This window comes from Diceros bicornis, chromosome 12 (genome assembly GCF_020826845.1).
Source record: "Diceros bicornis minor isolate mBicDic1 chromosome 12, mDicBic1.mat.cur, whole genome shotgun sequence".
Classification (NCBI taxonomy): domain Eukaryota; kingdom Metazoa; phylum Chordata; class Mammalia; order Perissodactyla; family Rhinocerotidae; genus Diceros; species Diceros bicornis.
The window spans coordinates 55,689,617-55,706,404 of NC_080751.1; the positions used below are offsets into that span (position 1 = coordinate 55,689,617).

Here is a 16,788-nt window from a genome sequence, read left to right on the forward strand (position 1 = left end):
GATAAAGGGCATCTACGAAAAACCCACAGCTAACACTATGTTTAATGATGAAACACTAAATGCTTTCTCCATAGGTCAGGAACAAGACAAGGATGTCTACTCTCATCACTTCTATTCAATGCTGTTCTGGAGGTTCTAGCAAGGCAAGTGGGCAAGAAAAGAGAAATAAGCAGCATCCAGATTGGAAAGGAAGGACATTTATGGTTTTGATAGGCAGGATAATGCCTCCCAAAAATGTCTATGTTCTAATCCCTGTAACTTGTGACAATGTTAGGTTAAAGAGAATGAGAAATTAAGGTTGCTAATCAGCTGACTTTAAAATAGATTATCCTGGATTATCCAGGAGGACGAGTGTAAATACAAGGGTCTTTGAAAGTTGAAAAGGGAGGCAGAAGAGTTCGAGTCAGAGGGAGATGTGTCTGTGGAAGAATGGTCATAGAGCTACAACGGTGCTGACTTTGAAGATGGAGGAGAGGAACCATGAATCAAGGAATGTGGGCAACCTCTAGAAGCTGGAAGAGGCAAGGAAATGGATTCTCCCTTAGTGTCTCCAGAAATGAACACAACCCTGCTAACATCTTGATTTTAGCCCAATTAGTTTTAATCTACAAAACCATAAGATAATATATTTGTGTTCTTTTAAGCCACTATAACAATATATCTGTTACAGAGGCAATAGGAAACTAAAACGATGGTCAACTGACTTTTGACAAGGACGCCAAGACAATTCAGTGGGGAAAGAATAGTCTTTTCAACCAGTGGTGTTGGGACAATTGGATATTCACATACAAAAGAATGAAGTTGGACCCCTACCTCACACCAAATACAAAAATTAATTCAAAATGGATCATAGACCTAAATGTAAGAGCTAAAACTACAAAAGTCTTAGAAGAAAACAGAGCAAATCTTTACGACCTTGGATTAGGGGATGGTTTCTTAGATAAAAGTAAAAGCAAGCAAGAAAAAAAAATAGATAAATTGGACTTTATCAAATTTAAAAACTTTTGTGCATCAAAGGAAACCATCAAGAAAGTAAAAAGATAACCCAGAGAATGGGAGAAAATATTTGTAAATCATATATCTGATAAGGGACTTGTATCTACAATATCTAAGAACTCTTACAATTCAACAGTAAGAACATAAAGAACCCAATTAAAAGTTGGGCCAGGATTTGAATAGATACTTCTCCAAAGAAGATAAACAAACAGCCAATAATCACATGAAAAGATCCTCAACATCATTAGTTATTAGGAAAATGTAAATCAAAACCACAATAATATACTACTTCACACCCACTAGGATTGCTAAAACCAAGACAGACAATAACATGTGTTGATGAGGACAGGAAAAACTGGAACCCTCATACCTTGCTGGTGGGATTGAAAAATGGTACAGCTAATTTGGAAGACAGTTTGGCAGTTACTCAAAATGTTTAAATATAGATTCCCCATGTGACTCCACAATTCTACTCCTAGGTATCTACTCAAGATAAATGAAAACATATGTCCATACAAAACTTGTACAAGAACGCTCATAGCAGCATTGTTGGTAATTGCCAAAAAAGTAAAAACAAAGAAAATGTCCATCAATTGATGAATGGGGAAACAAAATGTAGTATATCCATACAAAGGAATATTATTCAGCAATAAAAAGGAATAAAGTAATGATACATGCTACAACATGAACAAACCTTGAAAACATTATGCTAAGTGAAAGAAATCAGACACAAAAGGCCACATATTGTATGATTCCACTTATATGAAATTTCTAGAGTCTGCAAATCCATAGAAACAAAAAGTAGATTTATAGTTTCCGGGGACTAGTGGGAGGGAGGAATGAGGAGTGACTGCTAGAGGGTATGGGATTTCTTTTAGGAGGGTACAAGAATGTTCTAAAATTAGATTGTGTTGATGGTTGCACAACCCTGTGAGTATACTAGAAAACGTGAACTGCACACTTTAAACGGGTGGATTGTATGGTACGTGAATTATATCTCAATGAAGCTGTCAAGAAAATAGTTATTAAAACATATAAGCATACCCAAAGGAGGGAAACGGTGTGGAGTATGAGCCACTGCTCAGAAAGCAAAGGAAAACAGGAAGTTGAAGGGAGGGCCCAGCCCAGACTGGCTGTATGGTTGAGGAGAACCCTGGATGGAGGAGGTGGTGGGAACTGTAAAGTATACGCGTAGAGAGCAGAGGTGGGGGCTAGGGCCTGAAGAAGAGACAGAGTGCCCCAGAGAATTTTGCCTGCTTCAGTTTTGTCAAGGGCCAGCCTTTGGATGATCTCTGAAAGAAGGTCCCAGAGCCTTGAGGAGGAGAGTCTATGGTGTCAGCACCTGGCCTTTGTGACATAGGCACGAGATCCCAGGGAGAACTGCCCCCAGGGAATGGGGCTCCCAGCTCCCCAGGGGGTGGCAACGCCGCCCCTTAGACAAAGTCCCAGTCTCCCAGAGGCTTTCACCAGCGGGCCCCACTGCTACTGCTGCTGGTGCTGCTGGGCGTGATAAGCCATCTCGGCCAGGGCCAGGCTGAGCCAGAGGACATCAGCATTAGGGGTGACAAGGGGTCAGGGAACCAGAGTGGCAGGAGACCAGGATGCTTGCAGAATTCCTGATTCAGATTTAGGACAAAAGTCTGTGAGAGAAGACCTCTGCCTGGCTGAAGGAGGACTGAGGGCAAGGCTCAAACAAAACTTGGGGTCAGAGTGAGTTTAGGGTGACAGAAGCTGGGGCCAGAGGAGGGTGTATCCACCGTTTGGTGACTCTGTTCCTCTCTCTCCCAGGTCCCCTCATCGCTGAAGTGCCTTGTGAAACAAGCCCAGAGGAACCCTCATTGGTAAGAGCTCACAGCACCAGAATACCCTCAATTCCTAATCTTATCTCAGCCCCATCCCCCAAACCGTCTCCTCCATCCTACCCTCCCAGCCTCCCTGTCTCTTCCTCTCCTCCTCAGCTCTCACCTTCTCTGGAGCATTTTGCCAGCTCTTCTGACCCCAAAGGTAACATGGATTTAGGGTCTTGGCGAGCCAACCTGGAACTGGCACATGAGGCAGAGCCATAAATGGACCAATTCTCTCAATATCCCCGGCTTTGTTTCTTTCTCTACAGGTCCTATGGGCTGTGTCTTCCTCCCCAGCCCACCCAGATGACTGCTACTGCCCCTCAGCTCCCAAAAGGCAGCTCTGATTCTCCATCTCCATACATCCCTCATCAACGGCTGACTGCAAAGAATTAAGAGGCCAAGTTTAGACCCAAGTTCCTGCCTGAACACCGAGAGAGCCTGGTGCTACAGGGCTGGGTGTCTCCTTGGCCTGCCACCAACAGCTGCACCAACGCCAGGCTAGAGGCACACTCTGCTCACAGACGGCCTTGATTTCTCACCCAAGTCTAGCCTCAGAGATACTGGTCCTGACCCTGCCAGGTCTCTAATCTCTGGTCTTGTCCCCCCAGGCCCTTCCAGATTCGAGGCAATGTTGCCTCCAAACAAGGACCAGGTGCTGCTACAGAACACAGCGCCCCCTGGGCACCCCCCTCAGGGCCCCTCACAACTTGTGGACTCCCCTCCACGAAACCTGCAGCCTCTGCCTCCCCAGCAGTCACTCCCTCCCTCTCACCCACCTTGCTCCCCTCCCCCTCAGTCCCACTCTCCTGGTTCCCATTTCTACTCTTCTGACTCAAATTCTGACTTTGTCCTACATCCCTACTCTTCCTCTCTCCCAAGGTCCCCAGCTTTCTTTCATCAGAATTACCCTTCTCTCTCCCTTTCATCTTCCTCCTCTCCCTCCCCTCAGCTATACCCCTATCCTACTCTTACTCACTCCTCCTCTCCCTCTCAGCCGCAGAACTCCTTTCTCTCCCACTCACGTTGCCAGTCTCCTTCCCACCCAGAAGACCTACCTAGCCCCAGCCAACCCTCTCGTGGGGTCCACTCTAACAGGCAGACATGGTACTGGCATCAGTACAGGGACACCGGGTCCCCTGGGGTAGTGATGGGATGCGTGGCAAGTGAGAGGGACCCTGCAGAGTTCAGGGACCCAGGAGCCCTGGCCCAGGCCCTGGTGGTACATCTGGGGCACCGCCGCATCGCACACGACCTGCGGCTACTGCTTTTGCAGCGCCTGTGGCTCGGCAAAACTGGCCAGGCCCCAGTGGTGGAGTATCCTATATGCCTGGTGTGTCTCCGGCCCCGGAGCCCCTCTTGCCCTATCCCCAGGTACAGGACTGGACCCCGGCTGCTTGCCTTCCCCCAACTACTGCCCTGTGCACAGGGCCAGGAATCCGAACCATTTCGCATAGGCATTGGCTTTGGCCTCCGCCTGCCTCGGGGCCAGGCCAGGGCCTTGCATCTGTTGCCAGAAAGAAGGCCAGAGGAAGTAGGGCCTCAGGGCGAGGCTGCTCATGCCCATGGGTGTCAAACCTGGGCATCTCAGGCCCCAGCAGCTCTAGCCCCAGGGGCTCGAACCCCAGCCGCTCAGGCCCGGGCAGATCCAGCCCAAGGCATACCCTCCCAGACTGGGAGCCTCAGGTCTGCAGGACTTCAATCACCAAACGCCACACCTTGTTCAGGGCCTCCACCTCAGGCACCAAAACAGGCCACTGTCTCCCTGAAGCCCAGGCCTTCCTCTACCCCAAAGAGGCCTGCCTCTCCAGAGCCCATTCTCCAAATGTCATCAACCCAGTTCCAGAGCCACGGAGGCCCCCTGGAGCACCTCCTCCAAACCCCACGGTCCCCGCCAGGGCCCAGACCTCAGGGAGCCCCCCAGAAACCCTGAAAGGCTGGCTGGCTGGAGGTCAGGTGTGTTCTCCAGCCCTGAACCCTGGAAGCCCCTTGTGGAGTCTGCTCTCTCCTGGCTGAAGAGGATCAAAGGCACGAGAGGCCTCGTTCAGCCTTCAATGTACCCAATAAAGCCTGACCTTGCGAAACTTGTGTTTGTGTCTTGCTGATCAGACACAGTGGGTGGCTCTACCTGCATGGGGCCCAGAACCCAACAAGGGATGGGGGAGAGTCAAAGGACACTGAGTGGCTGTTGAGAGTGGGTGCCATGTATCTGAAAGGGCCATGGGACCCACCTGAGAAGTGCACAGGGCTCTGCCAGGACCTTCACACACTTAATTCGGTGGGACAGACAATGGCGTCCCCAAAGATGAAGCCACTGGGCCCCTTCCTCTGGGTGCACCTTAGGTTAACAAGGACACACGCTGACGCGGCCAGGGTGGGGGAGCAGTAGGAGGTGTCTCCCAGCAGGGAAAGGCATTCCCAGCGTTCACTCTGAGAAACATTGGGTGCTCACATTGGAGATCAGAAACCCAAGGGCCCCCTCAGGAGCGTTAAGTGTCAGGCAGAGATGAGACCTACACTGCCTGGGAGCCGAGTTGCCTCCCTCCGAGGGTGTCGGAGAGCAACCCCCATCCAGAAACCCTCAGGCGCTGGAGGGGCGTGTGGATCCATGAGAATCTCCAACTCGCACCTCTGCCTGCCTTCCACGACCACGGAGGATAGGTGTTTTGTTAAGGTAAATAGTGACTTCCTCATACGAGGAAGCGGTGGACTCGGGATGTGAAGCCAGATTTGTTTTAAAGTCCACGCTGCCTCCGTTAAAAGGCAAGCGACTCAGGTCACGTTTCCGGTGTGTGACTTTGGACAAATCACTTCCTGCTGGGGTAAGACGTAAAGGCTGTGCTTGTATGAGTCTGCGTATCACTCCTGAAGTGTGCACAGCCCTCATACAAGGATTTCTTTATTAAAGATTTATTAATCTCCCTTAAACTTGGATAGCTCCAGTCCCTCTCCAGAATCACCAAGAGCGTTCCCTTAAAGCAGGAGCGCGCCTCCCAGGCCCCGCACAAAGACGGCGGAGTCTGTAGTCACAAAGAGGCGGAGAATGGAATTCTGGCGCCAATGTTGCGTCACCCCGCAGCCGGCTAGTGCTGACGCGTATTTGCGGTTCTGCGCCTGCGCGAGGAGAGCGGGCTAGGTGCGCGTGCGCACTACGCGACGGAGCGACCGGGTTAGACGGCCCGGGGCGGAGATAGGGAGTCGTGCGTGGGGTTAAAGTTTTGGCAACCCAGTGGGTGTGCCAGGGGTCCGGCGGCGGCAGGACCAAGTTCAACAGCGGCCGGGGCGGCAGTCGAAGGCCGGGCGCGGCATGTCCCCGGGGCCGCGGCGCGGACAGTGAAGCACGCGGCGAGCGGGATGGGCCGGCGCCGGGCGCCAGAGCTGTATCGGGCCCCGTTTCCGTTGTACGCGCTTCAGGTGGACCCCAGCGCGGGGCTGCTCATCGCCGCGGGCGGAGGAGGTGCCGCCAAGACGGGCATAAAGAATGGCGTGGTGAGAGCGCAGGGCCACTGGGGCCGGGTCGCGCCACGGGCTGAGAGCGATTCCGGGGGGGTCGCGGGGGCGGGCCGCACCCCATCCTCGGACCCTGCTCGTCCCGGGTGGGAATCCCCAGCATGCCGGGCGTTCCGGCGCGAATTTCAACCGAGAACTTCCTCACCGGGCAGTTGAGACTCCTAAGGTGAAGTGAAAACTGCACACAGCGCTGCGTAGGCAGGAACGCTTCAAGTCGATCTCAAGAACAGCTTCAGGAGTCTTAGCCCGTGCTTTTCCCCGGAGGCCCCATAGACTTTGCCCTCTAGCAGCGGTGAGAGTGGTGCATTGGGCTTTCAGGCTGGGTTTCTTCACTCTTCTGAGCGCCACCCTATTCTGTAAACTGGAGGTAATAATCCCAACCCCGCTTGCTGTACAGATTTGTGAGGCTCAAAGAGAAAAGCCTCGAGAAATCCTTGTGAACTAGAAAGTGCAGTAAGCAAAAAGGGGTAAGGCATCAGACTATAGAATGTAAGTTTGCCCTTGAGGCGCTCTCTAGGCACCCCTGAATCTTGCTCATCCTGGTTCCCTCTCCCACAGCACTTTCTGCAGCTAGAGCAGGTTAATGGGCGCCTGAGCGCCTCCTTACTACACTCCCATGACACGGAGACACGGGCCACCATGAACTTGGCGCTAGCTGGTAACATCCTTGCTGCGGGGCAGGATGCCCACTGTCAGCTCCTGCGCTTCCAGACCCTTCAGCAGAAGGGCAAAAACAAGGCAGAGAAGGCAGGTGAGAAGCCCCCTCTCCAGCCCTTTGGGAAAAGGGTTAAATGAGTGAGATCACTCTCGGTCTCTAAAGAAGTGGGGTTATAATAGCAGGCGAGAAGCTGGATGTTCGCCGGTTGTGTAGAGAGGGGCAGGACTACTTACTATCAAAGCCTGGAACCTGGCAGGCTGTTTGTGTTGCAGGTTCCAAGGAGCAAAGGCCTCGACAAAGGAAGGGGGCAGCCCCAGCAGAGAAGAAATCTGGAGCTGAAACCCACCAAGAGGGGGCAGAACTCAGTGTAGAGAATTTGCAGGCGGTGCAGACAGACTTCAGCCCTGATCCACTGCAGAAAGTTGTCTGCTTCAACCACGATAATACTCTGCTTGCCACTGGAGGGACAGATGGCTACGTTCGAGTCTGGAAGGTGTGGTTTTGGGAAGTTAGAAGATGAGTGTCAGTAGCAGCAAGGCCAGAATTGTGAGAAACTGAGCATGGGTTCTGGGAAGCTTGTGAGTGAAGCCTGTACTGAGTGGCCATTAGAAGAGAAGAAGGGTGGGAACCACTGTGCTCTTGCTGGGTACCTGGGCTAACTATGGTGGTGGTTTGGCTGCAGGTACCCAGCCTGGAGAAAGTACTGGAGTTCAAAGCCCATGAAGGGGAGATTGAGGACCTGGCTTTGGGGCCTGAAGGCAAGGTGAGGAGGTGAGAGGGTGGAAAAAGTAAGTGGTTATGCTGCTTGTCTACTAAGTGGATTCCCTAACTGTCGATCCTTGGAATCTTGATTCCTGACTAGTTGGTAACTGTGGGCTGGGACCTTAAGGCCTCCGTGTGGCAGAAGGATCAGCTGGTGACACAGCTGCACTGGCAAGAGAATGGACCCATCTTTTCTAACACGCCTTACCGCTACCAGGCCTGCAGGTGTGAAGACCCTGAGGGTGGCTAAAAGAGACACAGCCTAGATGTGGTGGGGGAGTGGGCAAAGACCAGGGGGAGGCTGGGGAGGATCGTAGCCTTGGCGGGTGTTATCCCAGGCAGGACCAAGGTACAGGAGGGCACAAACCTCTGAAGAGGGTTGGGCAGGAGGAGCTAAACCAGCCCCTCACTTGCCCCCCAGGTTTGGGCAGGTTCCAGACCAGCCTGCTGGGCTGCGACTCTTCACAGTGCAGATTCCCCACAAGCGTCTGCGCCAGCCCCCACCCTGCTACCTCACAGCCTGGGATGGCTCCACCTTCTTGCCCCTTCGAACCAAATCCTGTGGCCACGAAGTCATCTCCTGCCTTAGCGTCAGGTGTGAGACAATGCTGGTTTGGCTGGGTGTGGGGGATTCTGGGGGAGCTCGGGAAGGTGTTCTGCTTGAGTACCTGAGGACCATTGTTAGTGAGTGAGGGTTGCTGCACAGGCGTCCAGGACAACGAGCACTTTGTTTGTTGCAGTGAATCGGGCACCTTCCTAGGCCTGGGCACGGTCACTGGCTCTGTTGCCATCTACATAGCTTTCTCTCTCCAGGTAATGGGTGGAGGTGGGCATAGCCCTGAGGGCTCTTTGGGGTGGGGACTCTAGGCCTGCTTCTACCCTGAGTGTGCAGGAAGGAATCTGGCCCAGCCTGTAGAGGGAAAGCTTTCTGGGGGCAAGGGGCATGTTTTCTAGAAAGAATGTTCCCAACTGGGCCTTCCTCACTAGTTCTCCTCCTATCCCCAGCGCCTCTACTATGTGAAGGAGGCCCATGGCATCGTGGTGACAGATGTGGCCTTTCTACCTGAGAAGGGTCGTGGTCCAGAGCTCCTTGGGTCCCACGAAACTGCCCTGTTCTCTGTGGCTGTGGATAGTCGTTGCCAGCTGCACCTGCTGCCCTCACGGCGTGAGTCATTGGAGTGGGGGTACCACCCCATCTTTAGCTGGAGCAAAAACTTGTTCCCTGGAGAACAGGCTGCTTGTTTGTAGCATCTGCCCCCTCCTTGAATGGTTGTCTTCTTTAGGCTGTGAAGCCCCTTTGCCCGCTGACTTCTTCCCTTGCCTCTCCTGCAGGGAGTGTTCCTGTGTGGCTGCTGCTGCTGCTATGTGTCGGGCTTATTGTTATGACCATCCTGCTGCTCCAGAGTGCCTTTCCAAGTTTTCTTTAGCCTTCCTGTTCCCAGGAAATTAGGGGCCTAGACACTACCACCTTCTAGACCAGAGTGGAGGCCTGGTACCCCACTGCTCACTCCACTGGGTCCACAGCTCAGGTTGCCTCTGATGAGACTGATGGGCACTGCCTGCCCTTCCCAGTTAAAGCTTGGCTCTGGCCGTGGGTGACTCTAAGTCCTGGAAACTTTGCATTCATCATTTGTGGATCAGCCCAGGACAGTGGTATCTGAAGCCCTGGCCACACCACCTGTCTCCTTCCCTCTCCTTACCCCAGGCTCTACAATTGAGCTTGTCCTTTCTCCAGAAATATGTGAAGATGCCCAAGGGCCTGGAGGCACTGCTGTCCTTCCTGAAGAAATAGTCATTTTCTCCTCCCCTCACAGCCTTGTGGACAGTTGCTCTTCACATGAGCCCCTGGCATTTGCTGGGATAAGCACTGGCCTGGGACTTGCTGTTAGGGAAGGAGGGAGCAAAAGGAAGACCTAAGCAGTAATCTATGGATTCAGCTGGGTATCTCCAAGCCAGCCAGGCTAAAAATATGCAGTAAGTTCCTGGATGGCCTACCCTAGCCCTGTGGGGAAAATGAACCTCAGCCCATTTGGCAGAAAAAGTTGTTTATTTAATAAACAAGGAAAGACTGAACTGAGACCCCAAATGGTACTCTTGTCAGCTCTTGCCTCCCTCTGGTGAGAGAGCCCTGAGGCTGAGCAGCTCCGCTGGGTGCTGGAAGATGGCTTTGGCATACTGATGCAAGAGGCGGCTCATGTAGCAGTGCTGCCAGGGGAGCAGCCCTTCCAGGAAGCCGATGTGGCCGCCCTGGGCTGTGATGAGCAGGGCGACATGGGGAGAGTGTTGGGCAGCCTGCAGGGGAAAGCCTGGGGGAGGGGTGGGAGAAGAGTTCAGGAACCCTGGCCTTTACTGAGAGCCCAGGCTCTCTCCACTTGCACCTCATGTCCCATTTCCTCTGGGGCCTGAAGCGTCCAGACTCAAGGTGCTCACCATAGACTGGGGAGAAGGGGTCGTCAGCTGCATTGAGGCAAAGCACAGGGATCTGGATAGCATCTACCTTTGTTCTTGGGCTCGCTGCTTGGTAGTAGGTAACACAGTCTTGATATCCAAAGACCACAGCTGTGTAGCGTTCGTCAAACTGGCGGATTGTGTGGGCCTGCAGGTAGTGGAAGGTGGGATAGGCTAGGATGAGGATGGGGAATGAGAAGATACTGGAAGAACAATTTAGGGTGGAGGGGGATGGTTGAAAGACCATACCTGTAGCACAAAGTCTACATTCACCACCTTTTCCGTCACCTTTCTATTTCTGCAAAAGAGCACCTAGAGGTTTGGCTCTATTCTGGGACCTGACCCAGAGCCAGCCTCTGTCTTAACTCATGAGTGAGAAAGCCCAGATATAGAACCCAAGCACTGGGAGAACCCGGCATGTCTGCCCTCCTACGCTGTCTACTGCCCCCTTACTTGCCAAGACCCTACCGGTCCACAAGTTTGCAGAGCCCAGCAGTGAGGCGGTGATTGAAGAGCAGTGAGTTGAGTGAGGTCTCCAGGGAGCGGGTGGTCTCAAAACAATCCCAGCATGCAGATAGAGTCAGTGCTGCCACCAACCCTGCAGCTGGCCCCATTCGTGCCAGGTAGTTCAGCACTAATGTTCTGCAGGATTGGACCAGGGGCCATGAAAGAAGGGTTTGCATTAGTGAGTTGGGACAGAGGAGATGGAGAGAGGACATGGAGGGGGAAAGAAAGGAAGACTGGGCCTTTGGGTTAAGCGCAGGCAGCCTTTACCCTCCAAAAGAGATGCCCACGGCCAGCAGTGGAGCTTGGGGGTAGCGGTTCTTTATGTGGTTCACGACTGTCTCCAGATCTTCAGTATGGCTGGCGCAAAAGGACCTGTGGGTCTGAGGCAAACCGGATCACTGGGTAGGGAGGGAGGCCCTGGCTGGAAGGGAGAAAAATGGAAGGACTGAAGAGATGGAAGAGAAATGGAAGAAGGATAGGTAGGTAGAGCCCCACAGTCAAGGATCTCTGAAGGCAGTGGGGTGATGGGTGAAGGGCTACTAGGAGGAAAGAGGATACTCACCAGCAGTTCTTCCCCACGGCAGCCCCGGTTATTAAATATGACAGCCCTGTGGCATACACAGGTACATCTTAGCTAGACCCTCCCTCAAAGCCTCTCTCCCCTTTTGGTAGGCTTCAGAAGGACCCCAGTCAAAAAGTGCCATCTATACAGTACCTCCTCCCCATAGTTATCAGGGTCTGAATTGACCTCCCTATTACAAGTTTTCAGACCCCACCCAATTGTTCTGGGCTGTGCCCATCCTTACCTGTACCCATCCCTCAAAGCTTGGTTAACCAGGTGCAAGATATATGTCTCTTGGCTACTGCCTGTGATACCAGGAAGCAGTAATACAATGGGCTGGGTGGTAGGGTCAGGGTATTGACTGCTGTCATGCTGGCCAGCCCAGTCTAGCAGGAGCTGTCCTCCATCTGGGGTTTGGAGGACTTCACTGTGGTTTTGAAGAAAAGGGTACACAAAGATACTATTAGGAATTCCATGTACTTCAAAAGGTTTACCCCTGGTTCCACCCATAGACAGCTCCCACAGCTTCCCATCAGCATCATTTGAGGGCGTGCATTTTGCAAAACATTAAGACCATAACAAGGTGTAATGGGGACATAAAAGATTGAATATTACCTCATGGTTGTACAATTAAATAGCCCTTCCACATAGCCACTCTCAACACACAGGGAGATGTGGCAAAGATTACCTTCATTTTAATAGAGGTAGAAAGGATTCCCCTATACTTGCAGGGTCATGTTCACCCCCTTCTGCCCCTTCTTACCTCCAGTAAGGGACTAGAGGCCGAGACTGCAGTAAGACTCGGAAGATGGTTTGTAGCCGCCCCTCGAAACACCATAGCGTAGGATAGAAAGTCTCCACAGTGACTGGACAGTGTTGCTCCAGGAAGGCCAGAAACCGGGACCCAGTCACCAGTCGAGGCCTCTGTAATTACACAATGCAGTCTGCCTCACTGATTTTAGCACCAAGCCAGTGAGGCACCTGGCACCAGAGTGACCCCCTCCAGAGGCCAGCCTGGAGGGCACTGCTTCATCAGGGGGTGAGAAATCTAGCAACCTCAGTCAAATGGCCAAGACACCTTTGTTAGTATAGTGCAGCTACACTCCCCAAGAACTCCAGTCCTGCAGTGTCACCTCTCCAGAACTGACTGAACAGACTCAAAACGAGGGGTGGGAGCTGCTGCAGTTGACTGGGTGCTGACTCTACCACTCAGCCTATCCATGCCCTAAACTCATTTTGGGGAGAGCAGGTAATATAAAATAAGTTGCCCAGCTGATCCCTTCCAGGAGGGGTTGGGATCCTGGGCAGAGGCTGAAGAAATGCAGCACCATTCAGTCTGCGACCTTTGCCTTGCAGTTGAATTATCCACATTCTGTCATCTTAGCCAAACTAGCTCTGGCCGTGCTGGCTCCTCCTGATTTTAGCACCCCGTTGTCACATATTCCTGTTCCCTACTATCTGTACTCTCTGCTGAAAGGCTGCTTTCTACTACAGCACCTCATTTTCTTACCCATGGGGCCCCTGCTCTTACACCATACCGTAAAAGAGGAATAGGCCCCGTATGCACAGATTTTTTCTTCCTTCGTGCCCGCCAGGAGGAAGGTAATGGGAATGGGATGCCAGGGACAGATGAGGTCAGTGGGCACTCAGCCTTGACTTTCGACCCCTCTGCTTGGTTCTTCTGGTAGACTTTAAGTGAATGAGAGGGCTTAGCCACATAGGTTTATAAAGGAGAATGCTGTATAAAGCCAAAAGGCCTCAGACTCAAGAACAGAAACTGTATTTCTGTCACAGGCCCTAAGGAATCTGAGGGCTGATGCCTAGCTCTTTTGCAATCTTGGTACTCAAAAGGGGCTAGGTAAATTATGAACTAGAGGGGCCAGGTTGGTAGTGTGACTCTTGTGAGATGTGACTTGTACCCTCGTCCTTAAGCCCTGGAATAATAACGCCTGTGATTCATTGTGTGCCATGTGCAGGCACTAGGCTAAGCCCAAGTTTATGAGATAGGATATTTTATAAGTGAATAAACTATGACTCACAGAGGTTAAGTTGTTTGCCAAAGGGTCACACAACAAGCAAGAGGCAAAGCAGAATTACTAATAATTATGATATTACCACAAATACTAGTAGGTAAAATTTGTTGAGTGCTCATTATGTTCCAAGCATTGTGCTAAGCACTTTACACGATTATATCTGGTGAGCTTCACAACAGCTCTTTGAGATAGATACTGTTGATCCCCCTGTGGGAACAGGTTTGAATGTTGAGTAACTTGTCAGAGGTCACAAAGCTTACCAAAGCTAGTTAGTGGCGGAGCTGGGATTCAAACCCAGGTCTGTCTGAGTCCAGAGCTTGTGCTCTTAGTCACTGTACTGTATTACCTCCTAATTGCCAAGATTTTGAGTTGTTAATTTATTCTTGGTCAAACAGCTCAGTAGTGTAGAACAAGGCACTGATTAATTGGGTCACAGGAAGTGTTTCTTGACTCATTCCTGAGACTTAATTAGTAATATGCCAGTCACTGTAGATGAATCAATACCAATCCATTACCATGCTAGACAATCGAAACTCCATGTCTTCAGGGTCTCGAGAATGCTACTTTTCCTAAATTGTAACCAGTATTTGGATGTCAAGGAAGGGTTTGGAATATAAAGTGGCAGAGGTCTCTGACTTGTGTGGCTGCTTGTAAATAAAGGAAAATGTTTAGTTAAGGACAGCTCTGGTCTGAAATGAATGACTTTCCAAATCAGACATGTAAGGTTAGATTTATACTGTACTGAGGTTTGGATTTTTAAAATTGTTTTATTAAGGTAGACTTATTGGGCCGGCCCAGTGGCTTAGCGGTTAAGTGCGTGCGCTCCGCTGCTGGCGGCCTGGGTTCGGATGCCGGGTGCGCACCAACACACCACTTCTCCGGCCATGCTGAGGCCGCGTCCCACATACAGCAACTAGAAGCATGTGCAGCTATGACATACAACTATCTACTGGGGCTTTGGGGGAAAATAAATAAATAAATAAATAAAATCTTTAAAAAAAAAGGCAGACTTATTTTATAAACAATACATGCGAATGTAGAAAGCTCTGAAAATACAGAAAAGTGTAGGTAACATTAAAATTCCCTACAGATCTTCTTAAAGGGCTTGAATCAATAGGTTTCTTGTTAGACTCAGCTACTCTAGAACAAAGTTTAATGAAGATTAAAAGATTTAGATTTTTCTGGATATGTAAATTATGTATTTTATGTAAATTTTAGTGAGAATAAAATCTCCAGGTTCATCAAACTCAACCTCTTCAGACTTTCCCATTGCACTATACATGGAGAGCCTAGAACTTAAAACAGGGCTGAATGAGGAAGGGCAGTTAGGGTTATCCATTAGTCCTGAGCTAGAAGGGGGACCTCTGCCAGCCTTTAACAGAAGCAAGGCCCTACTAAGCTGACAGGGTGATGTTGAGGGTTAGCCACAACCCCACAGGCCTCCCGTGCCTTCATTCAGTGCAGCTCATGAGAAGCTCAGTCTAGCCTGCCTGAAAAGAAAAGGAAAGCAGTGTGCATATCTCCCTGCACCTCAGGATACCTTCCACCTCGCCTTTACCCAAATGTTTGTCCACATCATAGGGAGCAGCACCCCTCCGATGCCTGAAAGGCCCAGCTGGCATTGGGAGCACGCGAGATGCAGAGAATCTAGGTAGGCAAAGAACCGACTCTCCATTAGGTGATAACAGCAAAGCCGAGCCTGGCTGGAGCGGGATGGGGGTAGTGGTGGGGTTGGGGCGTCAGATTTCACGTGGGGCGGGAGGCCAACCATGCCAGCTCCCACAAAGGGCTCAAGCCCCGCGCTGGAAGCTGCTCCCTAGACCCAAGTATCCCAAACCCGCCGGCCAGAGCTCTGGACCCGTACCCACCTGGGGCACACACGCCCAGTAGTAGCCCAAGTAGAGGGCAGCGCCAAGACCCAAAAGCAGAGAGAAAGGCTCTGTCCAAGTGCCATTCTGGGAGCTCAGGGAGGAGCTCAGCATCTTGCGTTGCTGGATTCCGACTCCCAAGTTCTTGGCGGGCTCCAGCCCCTCCACTTTGACTAGTCGGCTCGCAGGTGCGTGCCGGGACCCGCCCGTTACACGCCATTGGACGGCCTGTGCAGGTCCCGCCTCCACTGCCGGCGGTTCCGGGATCCGGGCCCCGCCCGCCGCCTGTGCGACACGCGGCGGGGCGGTGCTAGGACGTCGGGGGCGTGGGCGGGCTGCGCTGGGCGCTCGGCGCAGAGCTGATCCCAGGGACTTGCCAGTGGGCTCGGCGCCTCCTGATTCTTCGTCGTAGTCACAAGAGGTGCAGCCGCTGGCAAAGACTGGCAGCCTCCCTCACAGCGCCGTGTTGGTGAGGGGCGTCTCTAGCTCCTTCTTCCTCAAATTCTGCCTTGCTACCGCGAGTCAGGCAGCCTGGTCAGAGTCCCCCAGCTATTTAGTCGCACACAGGACACAGCCACTCCTGTGGTGACAGTCTGCCCTGTCACACAGAGTACAGTCATTCACAGTGCCTCTCACGCTCAGGACATGGCCACTCACATGGTGACACCCTGCAGTCCCACAGTGTTCAGCCAATTCACAGTGGTCCTCACACACTGGACACAACCATTCACACTGTGACACCCCGTACTGTGACATAGTCAGATTTCAGCTACTGAGTCGGTGGCATTCCACACAGAGTCACACATTTGTAGGTTAAAGTCTCTCATGCAGTGTCACTCTATGCTGTCTAATACAATCTCCATCATAAGTACAACAGATATTTACTCATCACCTGCTCTCTACCAGGCACTTGGGATAGCCCAGGGATGCTGTTCGTGTCTTCACTGGGATATGGAAACAAATAAGCTAAAGAGCAGTGGCTTTCAACCTTGATTTAAGATTAGAATCATCAGAGAGTTTAAAAACTACCAGTGCCGATGTAATCTATGCAGAAATAGAAGTATAATGATGTACACCTGAAATTTATACAATGTTATAAACCAATGTGACCACAATAAACTTTAAAAAATTAAAAAAATAATAAAGTGCACAATGTGATGGTTTGATATATGTATACATTGCAAAATGATTATTATGATCAAACTGATTAATACATCCATCATCTCTCATAGTTACCACTTTTTTGTATATGTGGTGAGAACACTTAAGATCTACTCTCTTAGCAAATTTCCACCATCACAGTTTTAAACAACTGATTCCCTGACCCACACTTTTGATATCTGTTTCATGATATCATGCTTAAATAATCACAGTTTGATAAAGGATGTTTGTTTCACGTATCTATCAAATGTAATTTTTTGTGCTCACAGACTTCTTCACATAATCAAATTTTTTCTCTTGCTGTTCTTTGGTTATGTTTTGTAGATACCATAATGGCTCATAATTAAATTACAGAGGACAGTGGATGTTTTTTGGAATGTCTTTTGTATCTCTCTCTCCAGTTCTACTCCACTCCCCATTTGGTTTGCTGATTTATAAA

The 16,788-nt window shown here is 51.0% G+C and overlaps 3 protein-coding genes across 6 annotated transcripts; 2 read left to right on the forward strand and 1 right to left on the reverse strand.

Moving 5' to 3' along the window:
• Nucleotides 1-3,471: 3,471 nt before the first annotated feature.
• Nucleotides 3,472-4,773, forward strand: PRR30 (proline rich 30). The gene has a single exon (XM_058551589.1). The coding sequence runs from the start codon at nt 3,472-3,474 to the stop codon at nt 4,771-4,773; it is 1,302 nt and encodes a 433-aa protein (XP_058407572.1).
• A 1,214-nt stretch (nt 4,774-5,987) lies between these two features.
• PREB (prolactin regulatory element binding) lies at nt 5,988-9,843 on the forward strand. 2 transcript variants are annotated; one of them, XM_058551590.1, is made up of 9 exons: nt 5,990-6,329; nt 6,909-7,101; nt 7,281-7,501; nt 7,691-7,771; nt 7,871-7,995; nt 8,192-8,365; nt 8,511-8,583; nt 8,776-8,935; nt 9,103-9,843. In XM_058551590.1, the coding sequence occupies exons 1-9, from the start codon at nt 6,195-6,197 to the stop codon at nt 9,195-9,197; spliced, it is 1,257 nt and encodes a 418-aa protein (XP_058407573.1). In that variant the 5' UTR covers nt 5,990-6,194; the 3' UTR covers nt 9,198-9,843. The 2 variants fall into 2 exon arrangements, with proteins under 2 accessions (XP_058407574.1, XP_058407573.1); XM_058551591.1 differs by lacking the exon at nt 8,776-8,935 and having other exon boundaries at nt 5,988-6,329; nt 9,103-9,156.
• On the reverse strand, nt 9,808-15,366 carry ABHD1 (abhydrolase domain containing 1). 3 transcript variants are annotated; one of them, XM_058551592.1, is made up of 9 exons: nt 15,189-15,366; nt 12,051-12,211; nt 11,532-11,714; nt 11,288-11,333; nt 10,993-11,105; nt 10,687-10,860; nt 10,468-10,516; nt 10,201-10,366; nt 9,808-10,076 (listed from the first exon to the last, which is right to left on the reverse strand). In XM_058551592.1, the coding sequence occupies exons 1-9, from the start codon at nt 15,300-15,302 to the stop codon at nt 9,868-9,870; spliced, it is 1,215 nt and encodes a 404-aa protein (XP_058407575.1). In that variant the 5' UTR covers nt 15,303-15,366; the 3' UTR covers nt 9,808-9,867. The 3 variants fall into 3 exon arrangements, with proteins under 3 accessions (XP_058407575.1, XP_058407577.1, XP_058407576.1); XM_058551594.1 differs by lacking the exon at nt 10,687-10,860 and having other exon boundaries at nt 15,189-15,365; XM_058551593.1 differs by lacking the exons at nt 10,993-11,105; nt 11,288-11,333.
• Nucleotides 15,367-16,788: the final 1,422 nt, after the last annotated feature.

Excerpts from the sequence above, each read along its gene's own strand:
- PRR30 (XM_058551589.1), top strand. The coding sequence starts at position 3,472 with ATGTTGCCTCCAAACAAGGACCAGGTGCTGCTACAGAACACAGCGCCC.
- PREB (XM_058551590.1), top strand. The coding sequence starts at position 6,195 with ATGGGCCGGCGCCGGGCGCCAGAGCTGTATCGGGCCCCGTTTCCGTTG. Across the intron at positions 7,102-7,280 it reads AAACAAGGCAGAGAAGGCAG|GTTCCAAGGAGCAAAGGCCT; the intron begins GTGAGAAGCCCC and ends TTTGTGTTGCAG. Across the intron at positions 8,366-8,510 it reads ATCTCCTGCCTTAGCGTCAG|TGAATCGGGCACCTTCCTAG; the intron begins GTGTGAGACAAT and ends TGTTTGTTGCAG.
- ABHD1 (XM_058551592.1), bottom strand. The coding sequence starts at position 15,302 with ATGCTGAGCTCCTCCCTGAGCTCCCAGAATGGCACTTGGACAGAGCCT. Across the intron at positions 11,715-12,050 it reads CCTCTAGTCCCTTACTGGAG|TGAAGTCCTCCAAACCCCAG; the intron begins GTAAGAAGGGGC and ends TCAAAACCACAG. Across the intron at positions 10,367-10,467 it reads ATGTAGACTTTGTGCTACAG|GCCCACACAATCCGCCAGTT; the intron begins GTATGGTCTTTC and ends CACTACCTGCAG.